This window comes from Sinohyriopsis cumingii, unplaced genomic scaffold, assembly GCF_028554795.1.
Source record: "Sinohyriopsis cumingii isolate HCF-2022 unplaced genomic scaffold, ASM2855479v2 utg001237l, whole genome shotgun sequence".
Classification (NCBI taxonomy): Eukaryota; Metazoa; Mollusca; class Bivalvia; order Unionida; family Unionidae; genus Sinohyriopsis; species Sinohyriopsis cumingii.
Genome location: NW_028315973.1, coordinates 463,011 through 488,307, shown reverse-complemented (window position 1 = coordinate 488,307; position 25,297 = coordinate 463,011). Strand labels below are relative to the sequence as shown.

General features: G+C 33.4%; 1 protein-coding gene across 3 annotated transcripts in view; it reads left to right on the top strand.

The window, feature by feature from the left end:
- Positions 1 to 24,414, top strand: part of LOC149772703 (fibroblast growth factor receptor 2-like) — an 80,605-nt gene extending 56,191 nt beyond the window's left edge. For all 3 annotated transcript variants that reach the window (XM_089947456.1, XM_089947458.1, XM_089947457.1), the window contains exons 8-18: positions 2,828 to 3,015; positions 7,045 to 7,198; positions 8,374 to 8,606; positions 9,164 to 9,330; positions 9,845 to 9,960; positions 10,556 to 10,666; positions 11,959 to 12,158; positions 12,693 to 12,815; positions 14,847 to 14,917; positions 15,568 to 15,817; positions 16,332 to 24,414. In XM_089947456.1, the coding sequence (XP_089803582.1) occupies positions 2,828 to 3,015; positions 7,045 to 7,198; positions 8,374 to 8,606; positions 9,164 to 9,330; positions 9,845 to 9,960; positions 10,556 to 10,666; positions 11,959 to 12,158; positions 12,693 to 12,815; positions 14,847 to 14,917; positions 15,568 to 15,817; positions 16,332 to 16,460 (1,742 nt within the window). In that variant the 3' untranslated portion in view covers positions 16,461 to 24,414. The remainder of the gene's footprint in view (positions 1 to 2,827; positions 3,016 to 7,044; positions 7,199 to 8,373; positions 8,607 to 9,163; positions 9,331 to 9,844; positions 9,961 to 10,555; positions 10,667 to 11,958; positions 12,159 to 12,692; positions 12,816 to 14,846; positions 14,918 to 15,567; positions 15,818 to 16,331) is intronic.
- Positions 24,415 to 25,297: the final 883 nt, after the last annotated feature.

Genomic DNA, 25,297 nt, shown 5'->3' with positions numbered 1-25,297 from the left:
AAGTTCCCAAAACTTATTCAATTGACCCTAGATGTACTCGTGAATAATTCCAGTAGCAACACAAGTCTTTCTTTCAGGTATATGACAGGTAGAAATTAAAATTCCATAAAATGCCTTGATTTCATCCAAGGTGAGATCATGCCACACACCTGTATTGCCTCTGATACGTTTGATCGTCACATTCAAATTCGTTAGACGGACAATGTTTCCACAAACTTCATCTGAATAGAATATTTGAAAATATTCCAAAGCTCTGCTGGAGCCATCTAACGCTCAGGTGGGTCCAACTCTGTCAGAAAACTGAAACAAATCCTTCTGGTTTTCCAACTTCATCCAAACAAAATTACGTGGAGCGTACACTTCCTCCGGTTCAGAACCTTCAAAGTCCTCTTCATCGTCATCACTGTCACCCACAAGTGCATTCCATTGCCTCTCCAGACGCCTTTCTCATTTTCATCCAACTTTACTAGGTCAAAATCTAACAATCTAACACTTCACTCACTTTCTTCGAACTCCGCCATTTTGTATACAAATTTCACCATTTGGAAAACTCGTTAAAAGTGCCTACTTTGTTCGATTTAGTTCATCTGGACCAGAAAACTGGTCCATAGTGAAGAAAGGGTTAAAAAGGTATCCATTTCTCCCTTAGGCAGGCATCCATTTCTCTATCAGACAGGGAGCAGTTGTAGGTTTAATAACCTCCCAGGCCAGGTCCTTTTTCCCCCGGGGAAAGGGGCTTGGCACTCATTTCCTCTGTATCATGTATCCAAAAAACGTGTGAAAGATGCTGTTAAAAATGAACCAGTTAATTAATTTATTTTCAGACATATACACTGCATACACAAGGTACTTTACATAGAAATAAAATAAAAATCTGCAGCTTTTATGTGCATAAAATGTTGACTTCAACTTCTAAAAGCATGTTCTCATTATAGATCTTGTAAAAAAAACATCTTTTTTCCACACAAGTTGAACACCAGTCTACCAAAGAAGCTTAACATTATGCAAGTCTATAATATCAAGCTGTGCTCCAACTAGCTAGCTAGTCCAGACTAAGGGTCACAGCTAATCATGGGAACTGTATGATGAGGATGGATCAGCCTAGTTATATATGATATATGGCCAATTTGAAAACTTCAGGCCATGACCTCCTCTAGTTTTACACTACAACATTAGATAAGGTTCTCCTTATCAAGGCACACTGTTGGATTATCAGCAGATTGCTGTCAGTTTCATAGTGAAAACCATCAGCCTAATTGATAACTTTACTCATTCACATATACTATTTCAACATGAATGCAGTGGCTTCTAATGGTAACAGATTAATTGGGCTTTTCGTCCCCCTCTCTCTCTCTCTCTCTCTCTCTCTCCACACCCCGTTTGTTTGCCTCTTATAATATTGTGTTCCCATAAATTGTTGACAAATAGCCATTTGTTTTTAGTTTTTAGAGATGGCTACTAAAAATGATGAAAACATCTATTCTAGCCATTTTGATTTTCTGGGAATTTTCTAACAGCATTGTTCAGTATAGTTGGAGATAAAAGTATATTTGCTAGATTTTAAATGGATACATATCATAGGCTTTCTTTAACTTGTACCAGTTTTATGCCTTGGTATAACAGTTATAGAGGCATATAGTGTTGTCTTGTTTATTTTTCTGTCCAAATATCCATCACACTTTAGTTGTTTTCAGGTACTATGGTGGGACATTATGTTCAATGAACATAATTCTACGTTTGTGCATTTGTTGGCGCTTCTGTGGGTCTTAGCTTCCTAATGAAATATGTTGATATTACTACAGTATATCTCTGAACATACTACAGCATACAGAAATGTTTTAGTTATATTAGCAGTGTCTTTCTCTCAACAGTACCTGCAGGTATTAAAACAAAACATAGAGGGATATCCAGAAGAATATTTAAATGAAGAGAAGTGCTTTTTAGGGGTACAACTTGAGTATCCTGACTATGTTTTAAAACATTTGAAATGGTACAGAGAATGTATGATATGCAAAAAGGTAACAAGATGCTGGGAACTATATTGGAATGGCATAGTATAATATAAAACATAGTATAATATAATATAGGAACAGTTAATAGATTGTTGAAAACTTGAAACTGGAGCAGTATGTTACATAATTATAGTTGTCAAAAATGGTACACAAAATTGTTAAAAAAACAATTAAGCAAATAGTTGAGCAAAAAACTTTAAATTGCATTATACAACAAAGAACCAAGTCTTAAATTATGATACCATTTTCCCCCTTGAGTTTAAGTCCAAACCCATTGTGTATTATTGGGTCAAATTGTTATTTCCATGGGTTTTTTTCCCCCATCTCACACTTCTAAATCATGTTTTTGGGGAACCTTCATGGCATTCAGTTTTGTCTACTTGTGTAACAATGGTAATAAAGTATTTATACTTTTTCATAATGATAACTATGTGTCATGGCCGAGAATGAATTAAGTTACCAAGATTGCTAAAATTGACATTGTTCCAGAACAGAAATAGTATCCTTTTCTGTTCTTCTTGCATTGTAAGTTGTTTGCTTGTTTACCACAATGGCAGAGTTCCTAATTATACCAAGTTGAAGCAAGATTGGGTGTTTAGATAACTTGGGAAAGAACTGGATGATAGGAACCTAAAACTGGACTGTGTTATTTTTGCAGATAATTGTAATTACTTGAAGTAGTGGGAATAATGGGTGATGAGAAAATAAAGAAAAATACTTGTTCAGCAAACATATTACTACCATCAAGTCCCCTCTTCACCATTTTAGCTGCTTCATTTCATTGGATATGATGCATTTCAGTAATTCTTTTGCAGAACGAATGCCCTTGGCCCCAATGATAGAAGGGCCCATGAATCAGACAGTTACTGTTGGTGAGGATGCCAGGTTTGAATGTAAAGTCCTAATCAGTGACACAACCCCGCAGCTTCAGTGGCTGCGCCATTACATGGTAAATGGTTCCTACACCAATGAAGAAGGGGAACCCTATGTTAAGGTCCTGCAGGTAACTTGGGAATTTCTGAGATTTTAAAATATTCCTTAAATTCATCTGACATATAAAAAAAGACTGATCGAAGCAAAGAAAGTAATTTCCAATAATGGAATTTCAAAACATACTTTTTCTTGTATGAAAGAAACTTTTAGGTAATGAGGATTTCTTTGTTCTAATGTTACATCTTGAGACAGAAATTGGTTTAAACCATATCAGTTGCATTATTTTGGATGAAATAGCTTCTTGTGTGTGAAGACACCTTTATATTTTCAGATATTGTCAGTAGATTTGTTAGGAAGTAGAAAGTGGTTAATTTAAATGATCTATATAGACTTTTAATACCTTCATTTCTGTTTGGAAAAAAATTTCACTGACATTTTGTTTTGTTATTTTGCCTCAGGGAGAACGGGTATGTTAAAAGGAATGAAAAAACAAAAGTAGTTAGACAAATTGTGATGCATTTATGTGTGTGCATGATGTTTCTTTTAGTTTCAAATTACAAACGTTGGCTGAAATTTGAGTCATAATTACATTTGTAGACTGTCTTAATTTATCCATTTGTGATGGAGTTGTTGCATTGAATAATGTGAGCATGAATTGTCTCTTAAATTCATAGGAAAACTATATGAGCGGTATTAAATGTTTGCCGAAGATTAAGTACATTTTATATTTAGCTGCATTCATGGCCAATTATTCACTGTTAAAAAACATAAAACGTGGACTTTTTTGTGTGATAGACAGTCAAAATTGAAAATACCCCATAATATGACAAAATAATATAAACTTTAAAAAGATTGGGTCATTAAATATATGGGAAGATTTTTTTGCAAATCATGTTCCTTTTTTTCTGTTAGTGAACAACTTTTGTTTTATTTTTCATTTTAGCTTGCATCTAACAACAATATATTAATAAATATAAGTTTGAAGAAAGATGTGTGTAAATAGTACATGCAGATATGTATGAGGAAAAATTTAAGGGTATGCTATATATATATATAGACAGAAGAGCAGACATGTATGTACATGTACATGCTCACACACACAAACACGCCTGTATATAATAAAGAATTTTAAGAGAGATTTAGCTAAAACACATTTAACTGAAAAGTTAAACATAACCAAGAACAGAACTGTGTCAACTTCTTTTAGTAATGTTTTAATATATATCAAACCATTTTTAATCATTTTTTCATTTGTTGGTGGAAACCTCATTCAGTTTCCTTTTTCCTTTTATTTAGATATGCTCACAGACTGTTCTTTTCAATATCATTAACAACAATGAATGATAGACTTTTGTAACTATTTATTTATAATCTCAACTGAAGATAAGAGAACACATTTTTATCCATTTACTTGACAGTTATAACCTAGTTACATTGAAATCAGCAACATGCATTGGCACAATCTATCATGAGCCAACTTTGAGTGTGATTTCATAACACTTGTTTTGGAGCATTTTATTATTTGTGTAACAGTAAGCAGGTATCGGTCTACTGTAATGATTATGTAAACAGTAGATGATAAGACCATTTGCAGAAAGTTGGAATAGATTCCTCACCCTTATAGAGATATCCTGGTGGCTGATCATTAGAGAACAGTCCAAACATGCCTCTTAAAAGAAATCTCATGATTTATATTATTGACAGTTATTATCTAGTCGTCTTAACATTAAAACACTCTTTGACAGGCCAAAGAGTCTATTTTGGAGTCTTCTGAGAAAACTGACAATGTTATAGCCTTGACAGTTGGCTGATGACAAATATTATAAGTTTTAGTGATGAAGCAAATTTTCATTCCATATTTGTCAGTTAGTAAATATTCACCTTGTGTTTGTGCAGAAAATTGTTACAGTGATCTTGGCTTTGACTATAAGATGGAATTGACCAATGTTGACAGTCAGTTGCATGAAATAATGATAGATGAAAGAACACTTGGGCATTTATGCAGTGTAAGAATGCAGTCTGTGTATAAAAGCTAATTAAAGGTTCGGATAGATGTACTGTGTCAAGATCACAGTATAAAACTTGCAGAACATAAAGCATTACAAACTGAATACAAGCCACCCCTCCCCCTTTCCAGTTTTTGGGATTTGCCTGCAGTTAGGTATCTTGACAATTTTATATTGCCTTAACCAAATTGGAGCTTGGGTGGCAATTGTATGTGTTGTGTAAAAGGCAGGTATGAGAGATAATATAGCGCCCTGTCCAGAAGAGACATTTGGCACCCAATCCCTCCACATCATTAAAATATTTGCTAAGAAAGCTGATAAGAAATTGATATAAGTTATGACCAAATACAAGTGTTTTCTTATGCAGAAAAGTAAAAGGTTTCATTTTAGCTTCCATCTGATTTTTGCACCCCTTTGATTTTGCACCTCCCTTAGAATGGTTTTTTGTGCAAGTGCACTGCTTGCACATAGCTTGTACTGGCCCTGGTCTAGTATAAAAAATATTTACAGATTGTGATCATCAAAATAATAGAATATGCCATTATGGGAGTCTAATAAATGGCATAGATTTTCGTACAATTTTATTTTCCTTCTTTACTTTGGCAATAAAAATTCTTGCAGGGCATGATTCACAAACAAGTAGAATAGATATTCATCACACCATCACACTGATTTATTCTAACTTGTATGGAAGTCACTTTTATACTAATCCACAGCATGTAACCCAAATGATCAAATAAGCCAGTCATTGTCATAGAGCATGATCAGCTGAGCAATTCCAAAATGATTACCTACTGAGCTCTAATTATTGAATGTATAGATGTGGTTCAAGTAAGATACTTGCTTAATTGTTTATGGCAGGATGGTAATTGAAGTTTGAAGATGAAATTAATTTTTGAACTAAAGGAATATAGACATTAGAAGCCAGAATTTAAAAAAAGATATTGGTCCTTTTTTGTGCTGATTGTGGTCACTTGATATAATAAATGTTCCCTACATTAAAATGTTCGTTTACATGTTGTAAGAATGTCTTGATGCAGCTGTGCTTTAAACAAGTGACCATTTTGTTTTGTTATGTGGGTGTGATTAATTTGTAACAATATTGTTTTTAAGTTGGCTTTATTATTTGAATGATGAATTATTTACATGACATCTAGATTTTTCTTGTGATGTAAGATTAATAACTGAATGCAAAACTATGACTAAACGCATGTCATTTTAACAAATAGACAATACAGATTGTGAGATACTTGAAACTTGCAGCAAAATAAGTTGAACTTGTTGAAAAATCTGAATCATTTTATAATGCTGCCACTCATTAATATTTCTAATTTTAAATTCTGTAATTAAATTTCAGTAAAGTTTCATATTCTCTCTTTCTTAATTAATATTTTGATGTATTTGGATTAAACATGTTTCATGATGTTCTTGATTATAAAGTAGTCACACTACACTCCTGCTTCAATGGATAGTGTTACAATGAGTGTGTACTGTATGATGTACTTTATTGCAAGTCAGTCTCACTATGAGGTATATACTATTAATAGTGTTACAGTGAAGGAGAACCATATGATGTACTTCATTATAAGGGAGTCTCACTAATGCAGTGTACTCTACGAACATTATACCATGGATATTGTTAAAGTGAGTGAGACCTGTATCATGTACTTCATTATAAGGCAGTCTCATTATAAGGCAGTATACTGTGTGAATATTATACCAAGGGCAATGTTATAGTGAGGGAGTATTTTATTATGTGCTTATGAACTAAATTTAATTTTACTTGAATTCACTCTGTACAAATGTATTAATTTTTAAGATATTTGCTACAGGGAAAGTGCTTACACTTAGGAATACTTGGAGTTTAAAGATATATTTATATATATATTAATACAAAATCTTCCAACAGATGCAGGTTGGGCTTATATTTTCTTCATTGATCTAGATTTTGCTTTTGTTAATTACTTCATTGACTTTGAAGGATACGCAGTAGTTTAAAGCTTAGTTAAAAGTTAATGAGTTCAAGTTTAAATCGAACACAGTATTCTTGAACTTCATTTTGAAGTTAACAAAGTAATGTGCACTATTTTCAGCAATCTGGATTCCAGAAGAATATTGGGGATCCACAGGTTTTGGTGATTCGCAATGTGACACAGGAGGAAGCTGGCTGGTACACATGTCTTGTTGCCAATACTATTGGGATCAATTATGTGAGCGCATGGCTAACTGTCATTAATGAAGATACAGGTTAGTTGATTTTATGGACTGAAAATTAGGCCTTTCATGTTTATTTTAATTAGACATTCAGCATAGTCAAACATGCAAAACAGATCACATCAAGACAGGAATCACAAAAGTTGTTGAAAGCTCAAATATAAAAGAAAAATCTCTCTGAAGCAGTCAATTGATTTAATGCATTATGTGCTTGTCAGTCACTTGATTTAATGCAATATGTGCTTGTCAGTCACTTGATTTAATGCATTATGTGCATGTCAGTCACTTGATTTAATGCATTATATGCTTGTCGTGGCATGAGTTGTACCATTTGTTGATGTCCCATAGAGGTAGTCATGGCATGTCTCATTTTTGAGGTGAGCAACTGTTGACACATTTGGTTAATTCAGCTTGATGTGAACTATTGGAGAACTGAATTTGGTTGGTACATTAGGCCTTGGAACGAGCTTTAGTAATTTTACATGGATTTAGCTGGTTAAAACATGTACTACCTATAAAAAAAAACTCTAATTGACTCCCAGCTTGAACATCTGTAAATGATGATTTCATTTGGCAATACTGGCTGACAGTGATTTTGAAAGTTTTGAAGTACATGAGATCATGAGTTTGGAAAGTGTTAGTGGAAATAACAGTCATTGATTCTGTGCCCAAAAATGATGTTGAATACAAGTCTGACTTGCATACTGGCCTGGACAAATTGCCAACTTCCTTTTCACATATATTTCAAAAATTAAACATAGAACTGGAAATCTACAGACTATACTGGGTTAGTCTTGCATTTTATCAAACAAATATTCCATTGATTTTCAGAGACAACATTGGGCATACCTGATTGACAACTGCATGTAAAAATGGAAGCCTGTCATACCTCACAAATTCAAACTTTCTTTGGCATTGGTTTTTGGTGTATTGACTTTACTGGGCAGCTGAATATGCAATGTAAATGCCATACTTAAGAAAAATGTAATAAAAGAGGAATATATTTTCTTAATATTCAAACACCTGAACAAGTAATGAATTTGACTTGTGACTGTTGGAATCGACAAGTGGACATGAGATGACAGACATAGAGAAGAAAAATAATTAGGAAAACTGAAAAGTTTTGAGAACATTTATAACACACTGTAAGGGTTGTAATCTTAACTGGTTCATGACTGAATACATATTAACTGTTACCTATTTTACAGAAGGAGAACATGAGACTAACTCTACTTCAGAACCAGTTGTTGGAGCTATAGGACAGCATCACATGACAGATGGTTCAAGAATCCCAAAAGACACACTTATTATCATTGGAGTAGCTTGTGTTGCCCTTTTCATCCTTGTGATTGTCCTTATCATGTTCATAATCCGGTTTAGACGTTCTCGAAATATGCATTACAAGTACAGAGATGTAAAACGCGTAATTGTAATGCAGCCAGTAAGTTCTTTTGCATTAGATTTTTTGTTTACAGTTTCATTGTTACTGTGTAAAATGTTTTTTTCTGACCTGTTGAATAAAATACATAAAACATTCTGAAGAATGTCATTTAATATGCATGCTAGGTTTTTATGATTTCTATGATGTTTATAGTGAGTGATTTTTCTCTCTACACAGTGAATCTTTTTTGTATGCCTAAAGGAACATGTTTAAGTTTAGCAAAGTCCTATTTAGCAGACTTTGTTATAAAATGCACTACTAAAAAGTTAATATATTGTATAGTATTTTCCCCTGTTCTTAATGACATTTACAATTTCTGTATGGATGTTCCACTGAAGATTCAGATATATTCCAAACAGTGTTTTGCCAGCATTTTCAGGAAAATGGGCAGAATACAACAATTCAGACGTTGTTTGGTGAAATTAACTTGCAGTTTTTAACATCAGACACTAAAATTCAAATATCTGAAAAAATTCGAAAGATTTTAGTCACATTATTATGCAGTGTAGCTTTTGAGTACATGCATTAATCTGATGACCATTCACTTGCTGTTTTAGAATGACTTGTACTATCCAAACGGCTATGATGCTGCCAGCCAGCCACTGATGATACCCCAGGTTAGGATTGATTGTGTGAAGAGACGTCGCAGGCTGTCCTCTGACTTGACAATGGCTTCTGAATATGAATTGCCACTCGATACAAAATGGGAGTTCCCACGTGATAGGTAACTTGTTTTGGGGGGCTTCTTTTGATTAAATTGTTAAATCACAATTATAAGTTTTTGTAGCATATGTTTTTAATGCCTTTTTGAAATATTCAAGGAAAAACCATAAAATAGGAACATAGCTCTGGTTTTCAAAAATAATTCACATTCATGGATTAAAATCCTTTCTATCTGGATTTTAGGATTTTCAAACTTTGTATTATATTATATATATGCTATAATTTTCCCAATTTCATTACATTGATTTTGGGAAAGAGGCTGAAACTAGCAACACAACAGGTTATGGATATTAGATTTGTAAAAGTTACTCATTTTCTTGGATGAATTAATCATTTGAGTTTTAAATTTGTACTGTTAAATAAATGATTCATCTTTAAAACATACAGTATGTGTACTTGATGAACATTCAATGTCCATTATGATGAATTGTATAATAGATTTCAAAAGAAACGAACGTATAATTGGCAGTTAGGATGCACATAAAGAGGTGAAAAACTTTTCTCTTTCACTGTAGACTGATCCTTGGGAAGGAACTTGGGGCTGGAGCCTTTGGTGTTGTCAGGCAAGGAGAGGCTATCGGAATAAACAACAAGAGTGGGTCAACTACTGTTGCAGTGAAAATGTTGAAGGGTAAGATTGAGGAATATGAATCCATGAATTTTTAAATAAATATATTCAGCTGTGTGTTATCTTCAGAGATAGTTAATTCCAGGCAAAATTGCAGTTTTATGAGTTTAACAAAAGAGGAATTCCACATGTAATGAAGAAAGAGATCAGAGTGGTCCAACTACAGGCCCGTGCGTCAATTTTACATGTCCTGTGCTCGTAAAAAAAAGTCAGTTCTATAATTATATTATAATTACTATAATATGCTTAAGTCCTATCGGCAAAAATTATACTTTTTACTGTGCCTTGACGGGTTCTTTCATTTGTAAAATCAGTCCAGGCAGAATATGTAAGGAATCAGTTTCAGAACTTCAGGTGAGTCATGTGGAAATGACACAGAAATTGCACAAGTTTTTTTATTTTTAAATAATATCACCAATATTTTACTTGATACGAGCATGATGTTTGGATCATTTCTGAAGGCAAGTTATCATAATTTCTCAGTTAACAGGATAAATGTTATGGAAATTCTTGAAGAGATGATTATAATTTTGTTGCATACTAGTTTGTATACTGGTAAAGGAGCAAGTGATACATATGCAGATGATTTTATTTACAGAGGATGCAACTGATCGGGAAATGACAGACTTGATGATGGAAATGGAAATGATGAAAATCGTCCGTGGTCACAAAAACATTATCAATCTCCAGGGATGCTGCACTCAAAGTGGTTAGTAATTTACCAATTATTTATTCAAGTTTTTTGGGGTTAGTTAGTTAAGTCATTATTAACCAGTGATATTAATGAAATTGTTGCAGTTTTCTAGTTTAATTTATTGTTTGCACCTATATAGATGGAGTTGCAAATTAAATTTTTGACCTTTTTATCCACTCATGGTTGCAGTTGTCTTATTTTCACCTTTTTTAAAATAGGCTAAATCAGTATGTATTTAATCGTGTCAGAAAACACTAGTTGTGATTGACCTTCAAGGATTTACAGGGTCCCAGTGGGTCCAGGAATTAGGAAAAGTTTTGGAATTTAAAAAATAAGTTTCAGGGGTCTTGAAAAATTATGGAAGTTCTCAAAACCTTATGAAGTTCTGGAAAAGTCATTTAATCTCACAGTGTTATTTTAAAAAAATTGATAACCATTAATTTCGTTGAGTGCTGAGCTCTGATTAAAAAATCTTTTTTTGAAAATGATACAGTTGTGATCAATAAATGGTTTCGTTTCATTGATATTGTATCCTTGAGATTTGTGAATGGCCCTGGAATAGTTTTCGAAAAATCTTGCATGTTGTTATGGCTGCAGGAACCTTGGATTTAATATTGCATGTAATACCACTATTTCTTTGAGCATGATTACTGTACTAATTCATGTACATAAAAGATCTAGTTATCAGCAGTATAGACCCAATTCTGCCATCATAATGTACTCTGGATCTGTAGGTATACAGTTTTTTTTTTTGACTAACCAGTACAACATTGTAGATCCTGACTTGCTGATACAATATTTGTGAGTTGATCAGGGCCTATATTGTTTGCAATTTAGTGAGACTTGTGATGATATAGGTAGATGTATCAGATTTGCTTGAGGGTAATTTGTTGCTAAGTGGGAATATCCAAGACCCAGATCTATTAAAACATCTTGTGGTAACATCTAAGACCCAAATCTATTATGACATCATGTGGTAACATCTAAGACCCAGATATGTCATAACATTGTGATAACATCTAAGACCCAGGTCTGTCATAACAAAGTGATAACATCTAAGATTGAGATCTTTCATCACATCAAGTGAAAACAGTATCTACAACTCAGATAGCTACATCATGTGAGGACAACCAAAACATTGAAGACCCTGATTGGTCATCATATCATGATGGCAGATCAGGGTCTATGTTATTCCTTTCCTAAATATAGCGGATAATAAAAACAGCATAGACTTGGATGTTACATCATGTTACAGATGTGCATTGCTGGTAGGCACAACAATTTTAGTTCATTCATTGATTTTTCAGGCCCCCTTTTCGTAATAGTAGAGTTTGCTCCTTTTGGAAACTTGAGGGATTTCTTAAGGTCCCGGCGTCCATGTTCTGACTACGAGAAACCAGTGTTGGCGACATCACTAGACAAAGACACAAGGCCCTTGACAGAAAAGGATTTGATTTCATTTGCTTACCAAGTTGCTCGAGGAATGGAATATCTTTCTTCAGTTATGGTTAGTTGAAAGTTTTTAAATGCTTTTTTTATCACCACAAAATAAAAAATGAAACTGAAAATTACCAGTTTGAGAATAATTATTTTGACTAATAATTTTTTATATCTTTGTGTCATTCTTCTTACAGCATACAGATTATATAGTGTTCTACATGGAAAAGGTTAGAAAGGTGGATTGGACCAGAAAAGTTTGGTTTTGAATCTTACCACTGAATTACCTCAGCAGAGAATAAACTTCCTCTTGCCGTGCCATAAAAAAATATCTACGTGAAACCAGATCCATTAGGTTATTAATATAATTTTCTCAAGTGACTGTTTTTCATTGTATTGTAAAATATTGTATCATAGCACATAGCAAGTCATTCCACCTCATTTTCAAATCCATCTGAAAAGGAGGGAAGATAAAAGCATCAGTATGAGATAAACAAGGTTCTTACAATAAACAATTCCAATCCATCTATGTTGGTTTATTTTTATCAAAAGTAACATAGATAAAAAAAAATCTTACAGAATGTATAATTTGTTTTCTTTACAGTGTATTCACAGAGATTTAGCTGCTAGAAATGTGTTAGTAGCAGAGGACTATGTACTGAAAATTGCAGATTTTGGATTGACAAGAAGTCTGAATTCACTTGATTACTACAAAAAAACTGGAGATGTAAGTTTCGTTTTATGTTCCAAAAAAAAAGAAAAACGAGAATGATGATGGTGAAGAATTTATTGCTCATTTTATCAAAATTGTTATTTTTAAAGTGGGAAATAGTCACTGAAGTCTCTGATAAATACCTACATAGATACAGACATACAGGTGGAAATAAATTGTTGCAAGTTGTATTAGAGGCCAAAATTGGGTGATATCTTTTCCACTAGTACAGTTAGTGAAGTGAATAACACACTTGTGTATAACTGTTTGCTAGTTAAGTTGTCTTTTGATGGAAAACAGATGTCTATTGAAACATACCAGTACAAAGTTCGAGCTGTCAAGAACAAAAGAACGGGGCATTGACAATGCAAAAGTGCTTCCACTCTTTGCAGCATTTGTATAAATGTAATACGAAAGCATCCTGCTGCATTGTACTGCACTAATTTCCCTGCATATCTAAGGTCATCAATATTTGAAAACTAGAATAAAATTTCAATATTAAATACATAGGGGAGGGGGGCAATGATGGTAAGCACTTATATAGTCCCATATCCCCTTAACATTTACAGTGGTCTTTGGCTGATGCCTAAAGAAAAGGATGATTAATGGTGACATTTTTGTAATTAATAAAGTAGTTTTTGGGTAAGGCATTAACAGCTGGAGATTGTTAATTGAAAACCAGCTATTCCAACTTCCACATAAATATTGACAATACAATCTAGAATTAATCATTTATCTAAATTTTGGAGATTATCAGAATGGTGTTCTTTTCTTATCTTGCTAAGGACATAGATTATTTAATAAATGTAGTAGTTTAGTTTTGCTATATAGAGCTATGATCTTGTCACTAGTCAAGATTTAGTTAATTTTACTTATATTTCTGTTAAGAGACATATGAGAGAGATTCAGAACCAGATTTTGGCCTCTGTTCAAATAAACACAATCAGGCCTGACTGGAACTGGTGTGTAAAGAGCACTTCTCTTCTCTATGAAAACTGGAGAAATTAGAGGCTGGAGCTGAATCAGACATTGGTGTATGGTTATGGATTTTCCTTAATTGCCTCCACCTGTCTTCCCTCCCAGCCCCACTGAGGGGCAAGCCAGAAAACACACTTCTATCTGGAAAATATTACCATACATAATCCTATTATCTATTTGTGAGCTGCATAGACCCTAATTTTTTTTATCCTGCATGAAAAGGGGTCTAGGGTTGGGTGTGTTGCCAAAATAATTTTTGATTTGATAATTCTAGGTAGTTGATCCACTATTGTAAGTGAGAGCATATACAGAAGTGGGGATAGGTTTAAGCTCAGAAGTGTTGAATATGGGGAGAGTAAAATCAAAAATAGCATTAGAATCAAGCAGTAGGATAGGTCAGATTAGTTTCCAGTTCATACGTCAGTATAAGGGATACATGACTCATTTAGCAAGCTAGTGTGGCTGCCTGTCACAGCAGCTATTAGAGAGTTGTAATGTATTACTGTAGATGCCTAACCCTCAGCATCTGCTGCTGATGATGATGATGATGTCTTTTTTAGTCAGACATGATGACTTCATCATGTGAAGAGAAAGTTGGGCTCTACAAACAGAGAAATGGGGGATGAAGTAATCTGTCAAAATAGAATTAAAGAGAACATGGAACAGTTGTTTACTTGGAACAGTTTATTGTTTACATGTCAAGGTGCATTTGTCTTAAAAGAATAGAAACAAAACAAAAATATGTTCACAGCTCAGTGCAGGTGAAATACGATTTGTGTATGGAGAGAAGAAAGATTTGTGCAGAAAATAAAATCCATGCTGGTTTATTTAGAAACTTGATAGAAAATCCCTAAAAGTCCTTTTGTATTAATGCCCCCCCCCCCACCAAAGATTGAATTCAGAAGTTGCAAAAGGTCAGTGATGATCGGAAAAAAGTGAAAATTTTAGGTTTTAAGCAATAAATGGTTGTTATTTCTTTTTTCTATTACTCATTTCATAGAAAACCCATTTGTTTTATCTATTTTCTAGAGGATAGGTGTGCTCTATTGCTTATGTTTCCTTTTGTAGGGTCGACTTCCTGTGAAGTGGATGGCTCCAGAAGCCTTGTTTGATCGAAAATATACATCCAAGTCTGATGTGTAAGTTCCAAAACTTGTTGAAATTAAAAGTTTATGTAATCTTCTTTGGTTATTTAGGCCATTCTGTTTCAGTTCAAATAAGAGAAAGTCTCATTTCTGAATACAGATGCTATTGTATTTTTTGCCTCTGATGTGATGTGTTAATGGAGACCAAGCACCTGTTTGTGAGCAGTTGAAATCACTGATAAATATCTACAACAAATACAGACTGAGGCTGGCAGGGGTAGACAAAATAATAAAGGCTAATTATCCTCATTACAACTTGTATGTATTTGAACTTCTTCATTGTTAGCTTTGTGATAAAATATAGGTTACTAGAACTTATCTTGAAAGATTAATCTTGAGTAATTAATTATTTGGATGACTGATGAATACAGCACATTGTAATTGGAGTGGAATCCATAAATTATTACAAAGTGAAAACTGGAATCATTTAGTAAATTAGTGTATTTAGGGATTCATCAGATTCATGTGAAATTATATTAAGCAATTTTGCAATACCCAGTATTATACAACTAAGCTGATAATTAATATGAATCATAATTTCACTTGCTGTATGTGCAACAGAAAAATTACGACAAGCTATGATATGCAAGAACGAGTTTATGTACTTTAGATTTGCAAATACAGGTATTTATTCTCCATTTCAGTTGGTCATATGGTGTTTTGTTATGGGAAATTTTCACCTTGGGAGGCAACCCCTACCCCTCTATCCCTGTGGAAGACCTGTTTGAGAAGCTGCGACAGGGTTATCGAATGGAAAAACCTCCTTATGCTTCAACAGAGATATATCAGATAATGCATGAGTGCTGGCAGCAACAGCCTGCACACCGACCCACCTTCAATGATCTTGTGCTTTCATTTGACAAAATTCTCACTGCGAAAGCCAGCACAGGGGAGGTAGGACTTCATTCAACACAAGTAAATGATCTCAGCATGGGGGTTTAATGGATGCTTAAATTGCGTAGCAAATTTTGCTCTAAGCTGCTGCAGCAATTGTAGCTGCTACTGCCAAGTTGCTGAATGTATGATTGTTTAACATGTTTTGTTGTTACTAACCATGTATTTAAGATTCAATTGTTAACTTAGCTTCAGGACATTCGTTATTGTATGCCATTGTGATAGGATATTGCTAGGTGTTGTTTAGCTGATGTTGTGAAGCTGACAAATTTTATGTTAAATTATATATATATATTTATTTCTTCTGTAATGCAACAACATCTGACTTGTATTAAGAACTTACCAAAGTACAGATGGCCATGTATTTTGGTCTGTTTGGGCTAGGTAACCCCTTTGTCAAGTTGTTTTTGCTCCCAGCTGTATTAGTTTACTGTTAAAGATTCAGTTGAACATGTGATATAATTTCAGTCAGTTTGAAAGAGTTACAAATGAATTTTGTTTTCCTTTTCTGCAGGAATATCTGGACTTGGAGCCATTAGAGCCCCCCATGAGTGCATCAGATAGTCAATATTCCTCAATGTCCCGAAGCTGTGGAAGTAGTGATAGTGATGTTAGTAGTGATCTAAGTAGTACAATATTATAGGGGCGTTGTGCAACAATTGTAGAATGGACAACTTACTGTATACACCATGGATGTCTTCTGTATGTAACGAGTGTTCATCCAATTCATAAGTGCTTAAATAAAGCTTTCATATCAGAAATGAGAAATTGTTACTGCCTCAGATTGACAGATTGACGGCTCAGAATTTTATAAAGGAACAGAATTGTCTAAGGGATTTTTCTGCCAGTTTGGTTATCATTGGATCTGGATTCCTTGTGACCAGATGATGTTCAAATGAATGCTCTGGTTTTATAGCCACTTCATAGTGATAGTTGCTATCTTTACCACAGATGAGGCCATTAGTTAAGAATTTACAAAGTTTTAGAAACTTGTCAAATTGGCAGTATTATAATGTGGGAGTATATAATGTCCCCAGTTTGCCAATTTGGACATTGGATTAGAAAGAACTGCCAAAGTGGTAGCTGTCCCTATGAAAATTAGCTCTTAAAGGAAGAGAGAAAGGAGAAAATTTAGTGAAAGAAGAACAGTCAGTTCAAGGAATGTTTCACTTAATTACAGTTTAGCTGATAGAACTGACAGCTGTTTTCATGGAGTATTTGAGAAGAGATGCATCACTCGGATCAAAGCCAAAAGTTTCTTTGCCTTTCCATTTTTGACAGCTTGATCTGCTTTTTGAGCAGCAAGATCAATCAACTGGCAGCTTAAGAGAGCAGACTTCTGAACCTGTCACCACAGTTACCTGAAAGTTTAATTGATGTAGGGAACCTTCTGGTTTTTGAATAGTCTGGACATTTAGGACATTTTTCACTCTGAGGCTGTGGCAGAACAAAATATTTTGTTTTCATTATTGAGCTTTCAGAGACTCAGATATGGACTGAGCTGTTGTTGTATTACTTTGACAATTAAGCAAAGTTGGTGTAATTCAGGGAGCATGGAGATTGTGTAATTTCATCTTACATCATCCTTCATGGAACAAATCTTGATTACAACACAAGTCCACCATAAACATTCTTTATATTAGGAGTGACATATGCAGTACAAAGTTGCATCAAGTCTCCAATGGATAATTTTATGTGCTGTGTATAGTTCATTTCCAGTTACCTGTCAGCAATAATAGCAAATGATATAATCATGTCTGGACTGGAATTGTGTCGTAGCTATAACACAAGCAAGTTGTAGCTATCACAGATACATGTAATTTTGCATTATATACATTTCAGTAAATTTTATGTCAAGTTCACAAAAAATTAAATTTTTAAGAAACACATTAATTTTTGTGTAGATTATTTTTGTTGTCCAGAACATATTAAAGCCTAATTATATGACAGTTAGCTTACCAATTAGCATACCAATGGAAAATAATTATGATTATAATTAGCAAAAACTGTTAAACACCTCCCCAAAAGGGGTAGATTGTATTAAAATAGAAATTAAAAGTCACAAATCTTTACATGCACAGAAAGTCTCCTTAATATTAAGGACCTCTGCAAATAACAAACATTGACCAAATATTTCTAGTTATGATGAACTTGTTTTCTTGTACAAACTATTTTTGTCATGTTTTACTTGTGAATGTTCATTAAAATACTGCCAAAGAGAGTTGTAATGGAACAAGAAATCCAGTTTCATTTATGTTTATTTTTGTTGTTGTTGAGGTAAAATGTACACAGGTGTATTGGATGTAAATAATCTGTCGTGAAACTAACTGGATGTCATAATTGTTTAACCTTAGTAGATATATATAATAATATTTTTGGATGTAGGAAATTTGTCAGATTTATTATTGAACAGTATTGAGAAGATTTATGCTGTAGAGAACAAATGTTAATTACAATCGGTGTTTATTTTCATGAAAGATGCTGATGTACATATTGGTCTTCCTTGTTATAGAAGATTTGTACACCAAAATGTCACATTAATGTAAACAGCTGCAAGTAGGTAAATTTCATTGTTTGTGAAGTCATTGGTTTAGTTGATTGATCTGTCTTGTGCAGTTAGATGTGCATATTTGTCCCTTTCTGTGCAGATAGGCAAAATGCATTATCACATGCACAATTACTGTGGTTAACTTATTCAAAACTGATGCCGCTATTAAAAAATTAATAAAAATATTATCTGCATATTCAGTGAGGGATGTTCCGTTTAACATACATGATATAGGGAAGGCACTTTGTTAACTCGTTAACTCCAAAAGATTATTGTAATTTTTGCCAGAAATAAGGGTAGGAAATGCATTTTTGGGTTATTTTTGAATGCATCCAAATACATCTGCTTCTGAGTTTTTGCTTAGGTGCATGCCTAGTTGTATTAAAAACATTGTTTTCAATTGGTTGTTTTGCTCACGCATGTGCATAGTAAAAATTTGGCTTTTTTGTACCCATCATTTTCATATCCTGGCCAATGTTTACTTCATGTCTCAAGCTTATCCAGCTTTTTGCAAAGGTTTGCCTGTCTGTATGCAGCTTGGACTGTCTGCTTTAGATCCTGGGCCAAAAAGTTTAAAACCTGGACCCAAACTCCATTTCCATCAATTAGTGATTTTTGGCTTTTAAAAAAATTGAGTCTAAAAAACATTTGTCTACTTTTTAAAACTACACACTTTTCTGTATTGTAAATAAAGTTCCATAGCTCAGAAGTAGGGTACAACCTCTTGATATATAAACATGGCATGCAGGATTAACAAGCAAAAATACATGCCCTCGTTACAATATAAAGTATAAAATGCGTGTTTGTGTGACCACTCCAAAATTCAAAGGACTTCCTGAGCCCCAGGTACATTTTACGGAAACAGCATTGAGGTGAACAGAATATGATTAGAAGTTTGATGCTTTGAAAAAAATCTGTCCACCTTAAATAACAAGATAATGGAACCTTGTTATTGGTTTGTGACTGAAAGTGGTATGCAAAGTGAAACTTGTGAAATCTAGCCACTGACCTACTTTAAAATTTTGCCACAAATTTTGGTGGAATTCAGTTTATGCAACTACATATGAAAATTTACATACTGTGACTTGTTAAATTTACAACTTTTAATTTTCTAACATACTGTAGAAGGAGAAATTGAATGAGTTCATTTTCTAACATACTGTAGAAGGAGAAATTGAATGAGTTCATTTTCTAACATACTGTGGAAGGAGAAATTGAATGAGTTCATTTTCTAACATACTGTAGAAGGAGAAATTGGATGGGTTCATTTTCTAACATACTGTAGAAGGATAAGTTGGATGGGTTCATTTTCATCATATACATTTTATAAATCCATAAAATTAAAACCAAGGAAGTAAATTTTTACATCAATGAAAATAGTTTTGTGCAAATCTGTACAATTTTTAGCTGCATGAAAAGTTCAGGTTCTATAATATTTTCATGCAGCATCTTCACTTGTAGGACCAAATTTACTCGGGTCTGTGAAATTAAACATTGCCAAGTACATGAATGCTATAATGATGCTCTGTTATGATGACAATAGTGATGTTTGTATTAGATAGGTCAGCTATGAATATATTTTTTAGTTTTGAATAATTTCTTTGGTAAACATGACATTTTCAATATAACTAATAAAACCTGTTGATGTTTGTAAAGCTTTGATATTTTACATTGACATTGATTTTCCCTAACATTTTATGCTGCATATTCTTGTGCATATTGTTAAAGCCTTTTGAGCACAAAATCTGAACTCTAAGTTGCCACAAAATTTCTGACTTTTAACTTCAGTCCAATTAAAATTTAAGACGTTTTTTGTGTGGTCAAATTGAGCTTTTATTCTTGCAGACTAAATCTCAAAGATACATGTACTGTAAGTACTAATCAGCCTAAAAAAGTGTACAAGTCAAAACCTAAGATTTTATTTTAAACATAGGTTTGGATATGGAAGCTCATGTTTGGACTTGACTCTAAGCACTGAATTTTATGATTTCCAGAATATAATGTTTTGCTGAACTTAGTCCTAAGGCTTATACTTGGAAAGTTTTCAGCATAGGAACAGGTTTAGTGGTTTTATTTGGCTATACTGGTCATAGACCAGAAGAGCTTTTGGGATGGTCTGTTGTTGTTTTCTATGCATCCATTAGCCCAAGTTTATCACTGCTTCTCCTAAACTACCTGGAGGATTGACTTGAAACTTTACGCACACACACATTCATGCCTGGTCTTGTTGGTTCTAAATGAATTGATTTCATGGCTGCCATCTTAAAAATCTTGCTAGCACATCTCTACTTACACAGAAAGTCGTTGATGCAGGGTTTTTACCAGAAGACTTAATAAAAGGGCCATTATGTCTTTGACAAAAATAGTGTTGATCTGATGGGCACACAGGAGCTATGTTAGAAGTCTTGCTATTGCTGCTGAATTGAAAGTCCTATCTTGAAAATAGTGTTATCTTGGCTGTATCGACATGAATCTGGTTTTGATCCAATGTCCACTTTGGCTGTCTTGAAAATCTTATTGCTAATCCTTAATGAAAGTAATATTGCTGAGATTTTTGGCCAGAATTTTTGTGCTGCCTGGTTGGTCCTAAATGAAATTGTGCCACATACACTTTGTATTTGTCACAGTGGGCATCTTGAAACTTTTGCAATCACTAACTTCCTCAAGGAATGGTCAAATCAGATTGGGTGTTTACTGAATGATTTCTATGTAATTTTTCTGAAATGAAGATACTGCTGCTGAGACATCCAGTATGACTGCCACAGTGGTCATCTTAAAAATCTCATTAGTACTATTTTTTAATAAATGGCCACATCAGAATGGGTTTTCAACATAAGACTTGTTAAGATGTTAGTTTGCTTATAAATGAAAATGGTGTCAATCTGATACGGCCACCTTGACAGCCAACTATTTATCATTACTCCTCCAAAATAGAAAGATATATCAACATGGGGTTTCTATCTGGAGACTTTTATTAATGGCTTCATGGTTCTATATGATGACTGTGGTCATAAATGAAAATGGTTCTAATACAATATCCATTATATCCACCAAAGCAGATAAATCAAAACTTTTTATGTTAGCTATCATTGTCGGAGATGGTTTCTGCACTTAACAGTTAAAATGATTAAAATAAAAGTCTTGTCTTTGATCCTGGAAACTTCTTACAGCCAGTAGAGCATTAGTCCATTTAAAGGACTCCTGTTTAGATTACAGAAATAATTGAAGGTATAGTTGCATAGTGATATTGTATAGTGTTTACATTCAGTGAAGTTTTATATTGTCCATTCACTTTTCGGTTTGAGATTGTTCTTGTATGAGAAGGAAACAGGAAGTTGAAATAGTTGGTCTTCCAAAAGATAAAATTACCATATCAAGTGTCTTTTCTTCCAACTCCTTCATTTAATAGAAAATGTAATATCTCTTGCTTTGTGTGCATATGATCTGTTTTTGATTAATCAAGATTTTAGTATTTTATAAATGTTATTGCATGTACATTAAAATATCAGTTTAAATTTGGCATAAAAGTGATCCTTTTTCATTAGATTGATTCTAACTAGGTGATTTTAATCTTTTAAGGAGGGCTTCTCCATCTGTTGTAACTTTAAAGGTTAAGCTTTTCTTTCCTCCAGATTGTTTCCCTCTGTGCATACAGGTATGCAGAATTCATGAGGATTTATTTTCTTTGGATGTTCATTGAGCAACTTTTTTGAGTTTGAAACCTCTAGTTTTACTCCTCAGATATTTTGCTGGTTAAAATCATGGCTAAGGTATTTTGAAATTTGTTGAGAGTGACAGTGTGTCACATCTCTTTAGATTACATATCAATGTTTTCATTTTTAAGAAATCTGAGAATTTTATTGACAAAGGACTTTTATATTAATTTGTAAGTTTCATACAATTTAAAGAACTATAATTGGCCTTCTTTCTTTGAGAGCTATTGAAGCAGTTGCCTGGTGAAGGCAGTTTTCCTTTTTTTATACGAGTTTTGTTTATTAATGCTTCAGTACCACAATGTGTTCATGTACATATATTTTTACAGACTTGTTTAATTTTAACAGAACAATGTTTTATCAAAATACATAAACTGCATTTACTATTATTGAATCTTCGTTCCACACTCTGTTGTGTTCAGTGTTAAATATTGCTCATTTTAGCTTGTTTTCAATACAATCCTGACAGCCAATTTTTAAAGCTTGTAAAGCTTTGTTTTTTAGGTTTCCACTGCCAAATCACTATCATTTGTAAAAATAAATCCCCATAATTCATTTCAAACGTTCTTGGATTCAGTCATAAAATTATTTCAAGATCTGTCTCATCATAACCCTTAGACTGGTATTAAGTCTTTTCTGATGAGGAGGCTGTTCACATTTTAAAAGGTAGGAGAACAAGTCTCTGTTCAGATTTGCATTTCTTCAGTCAAAATACATTCACATTTTTCAGCATAGTTGTCCTAATTTTCTGTTTATTTTATTTCTCATGAAAATCTTTAGTTCTTTGTTTTTGTTGGGCAAACATATACATGCCTTATTTATATATATATATATATATATATATATATATATATATATATATATATATATATATATATATATATATATATATATATATCTATCTATCTATCTATCTATCTTGGATACTTGAAAGTATTAAAGCTGGTATGGGTGTATTGGATGGGATGTCCAGCTAAGAATTGTGCATCTCTTCATTTGTCAAATAATTTATCCAGCAATTTCTTTTCATGTAAATGTCATGGAATCTGTTTATTGATGATGATGGTCATAAACCAGTAAGAGCTTATGGGATGGTCTTTTAGCTTTTGCCTGTTCATTCATCTGTTGGCACAAGTTTGTTATTATTTTTCCCCATAACCACTATTTTGAAAGTTGCCATGACACTTTATACACGCATTCAGTCCAAGGTCTAGGTGGACCTAAATGAATAAGGTGCTGCTTGGACATCTGGTGGCCATCTTGAAAATCTTGTTTTCATTACCCCTCATGAACAGATGGCCATGTTGTACACGAAATTCTGACTAAAAGACTTGTAAAAAAGTAGGCACTAAATGAAAATGGCACTGATCTGACATCCAATACAAACACCATTCATTCTATCATAAAACTTTTGTTATTTAAGTTGGTCCTAAATGAAAATGGTCCAATCCGATCTCCATTATGTTACCAATATTCCTTTTGAGTGGCTGGTCATATTGACATGTGATTTCAACCATAAAACTTATTATAATGTACATTGTGTTAATGAAAATGGTGACAATCTGTCATCCAAAATAACCACAATGGCAGCCAGCTTGAAAATCTTATCTTTGCTGTAAACAACATGCCATTTACTCTAGATTACTTCTTATGGTGTACAATTGGTCCTAAATGAAAAGGGTGTCAATACTACATCCAGTATGGCTGCCACAGCTTGAAAATCTTGTTATTCTAGAATATCAGAAATGATTTCAACACCCAACAGTTTTATACATTCCTGGAAATTCCTTTCGTCCAGTAGAACATTAATCCTGAAGGGGATTTTTTTTTTAAAAAATCTTATTTCTAACGTTTTCATTTTATATTTTTATCTCAGAGATGATAGTTAGAATTACAGATTGACTGTGTTCATCTTCCTACATCATGACAAAACATATTTTCAAAATCAAAAACTTGCTGCTGCAAAGTTGCTGGAAAATATTCTTCAGAATTTGTGGGTCTCTTGCTTTACTACTATGGAGCAAACACAGTTCTTGATATGCTGTATTGATGACAAGTGACCAAAGTTTTCTTCAAATCTGTATGTGTATTCCTTTTAGAGATTTTGAAGAACAAGATGCCTTTAAATTTTATTACATATTTGCCAACATTTGCAGAGTCTTGCAGTGGCAAATATTGTCGGATTTAATACACTGTACTGTTAACTTAGACTAGTTACTGCTTTTCCTTTGTTGTTTTGCATGAAAACCTGGTGTTCATTTTAGTGTAAGAAGTTTCGATTTATGTTTCAGATGTATCAATTATTACAACAGAAATAAAATTGATTCAGTATTTAAGTCCGTGGCTTTGGTTTTTAACTAATCACCATTCTCTCAAATTAATCGTGGGTTGTAATATAAGTGGCACACTGTGCATGAGAATTATATTTTGGTCACTGGCATGTTTTGCTGTTAATGGGTTGGGGGGCAAGAAAAGTTGGGAAAGAACTATTATTTGTGAAGACACAATCATTATTTACTGAAAATAAACATTCTTCATTTTAATTTACAACCCGTTCTCTATTCTTTAAATTCTCAACATATTTTTCATTGTGCAATTTAATAAATATGCAACTCGGGGGTTTTATTTTTCATGAAATCATTGATTTGCATGGTTACTTTTACCTCGTATCTCCAGAGTGAGATGTTTTGATTTAGGCAATGAGAGGATTAAATTCGTTAAAATTTTCTTGATTTATAACGTTTCTTTTACATCATACTGAGAGAGTGTCATGGTGTGATTTCAGAGATTGAATTCGTTTACAAGAAAGATTGAGGCTTGACCAGGACCCTCCTGACCTTCCGTCGTTTCATTTTTGTTTTCTTTTGCAAAGTAAATACTGTTACAGATGGACGGTAATGGGGTGGTAGCTTTGTAATTTTGGATTAGAAGATGCATTCATGGAGGCAGGGGAGTCTTGGACACAACAATATTTTGTACCGAGATATTTTCTTGACATATATATATATATATATATATATATATATATATATATATATATATACATGTATATATATATATGTAGCTCTTGGAAACGTAAGGTCAATACTTTTCTTGTAAACATATTGGTCTTTTTTCAAAGGAACAAGAATTTAAATCAATAAATCTCCAAGCCTCAGTGAATGCACAGTATGTAGTCCGTTGTGACAGCTTGCAAGATTGAATGGATGACCTCTGGGA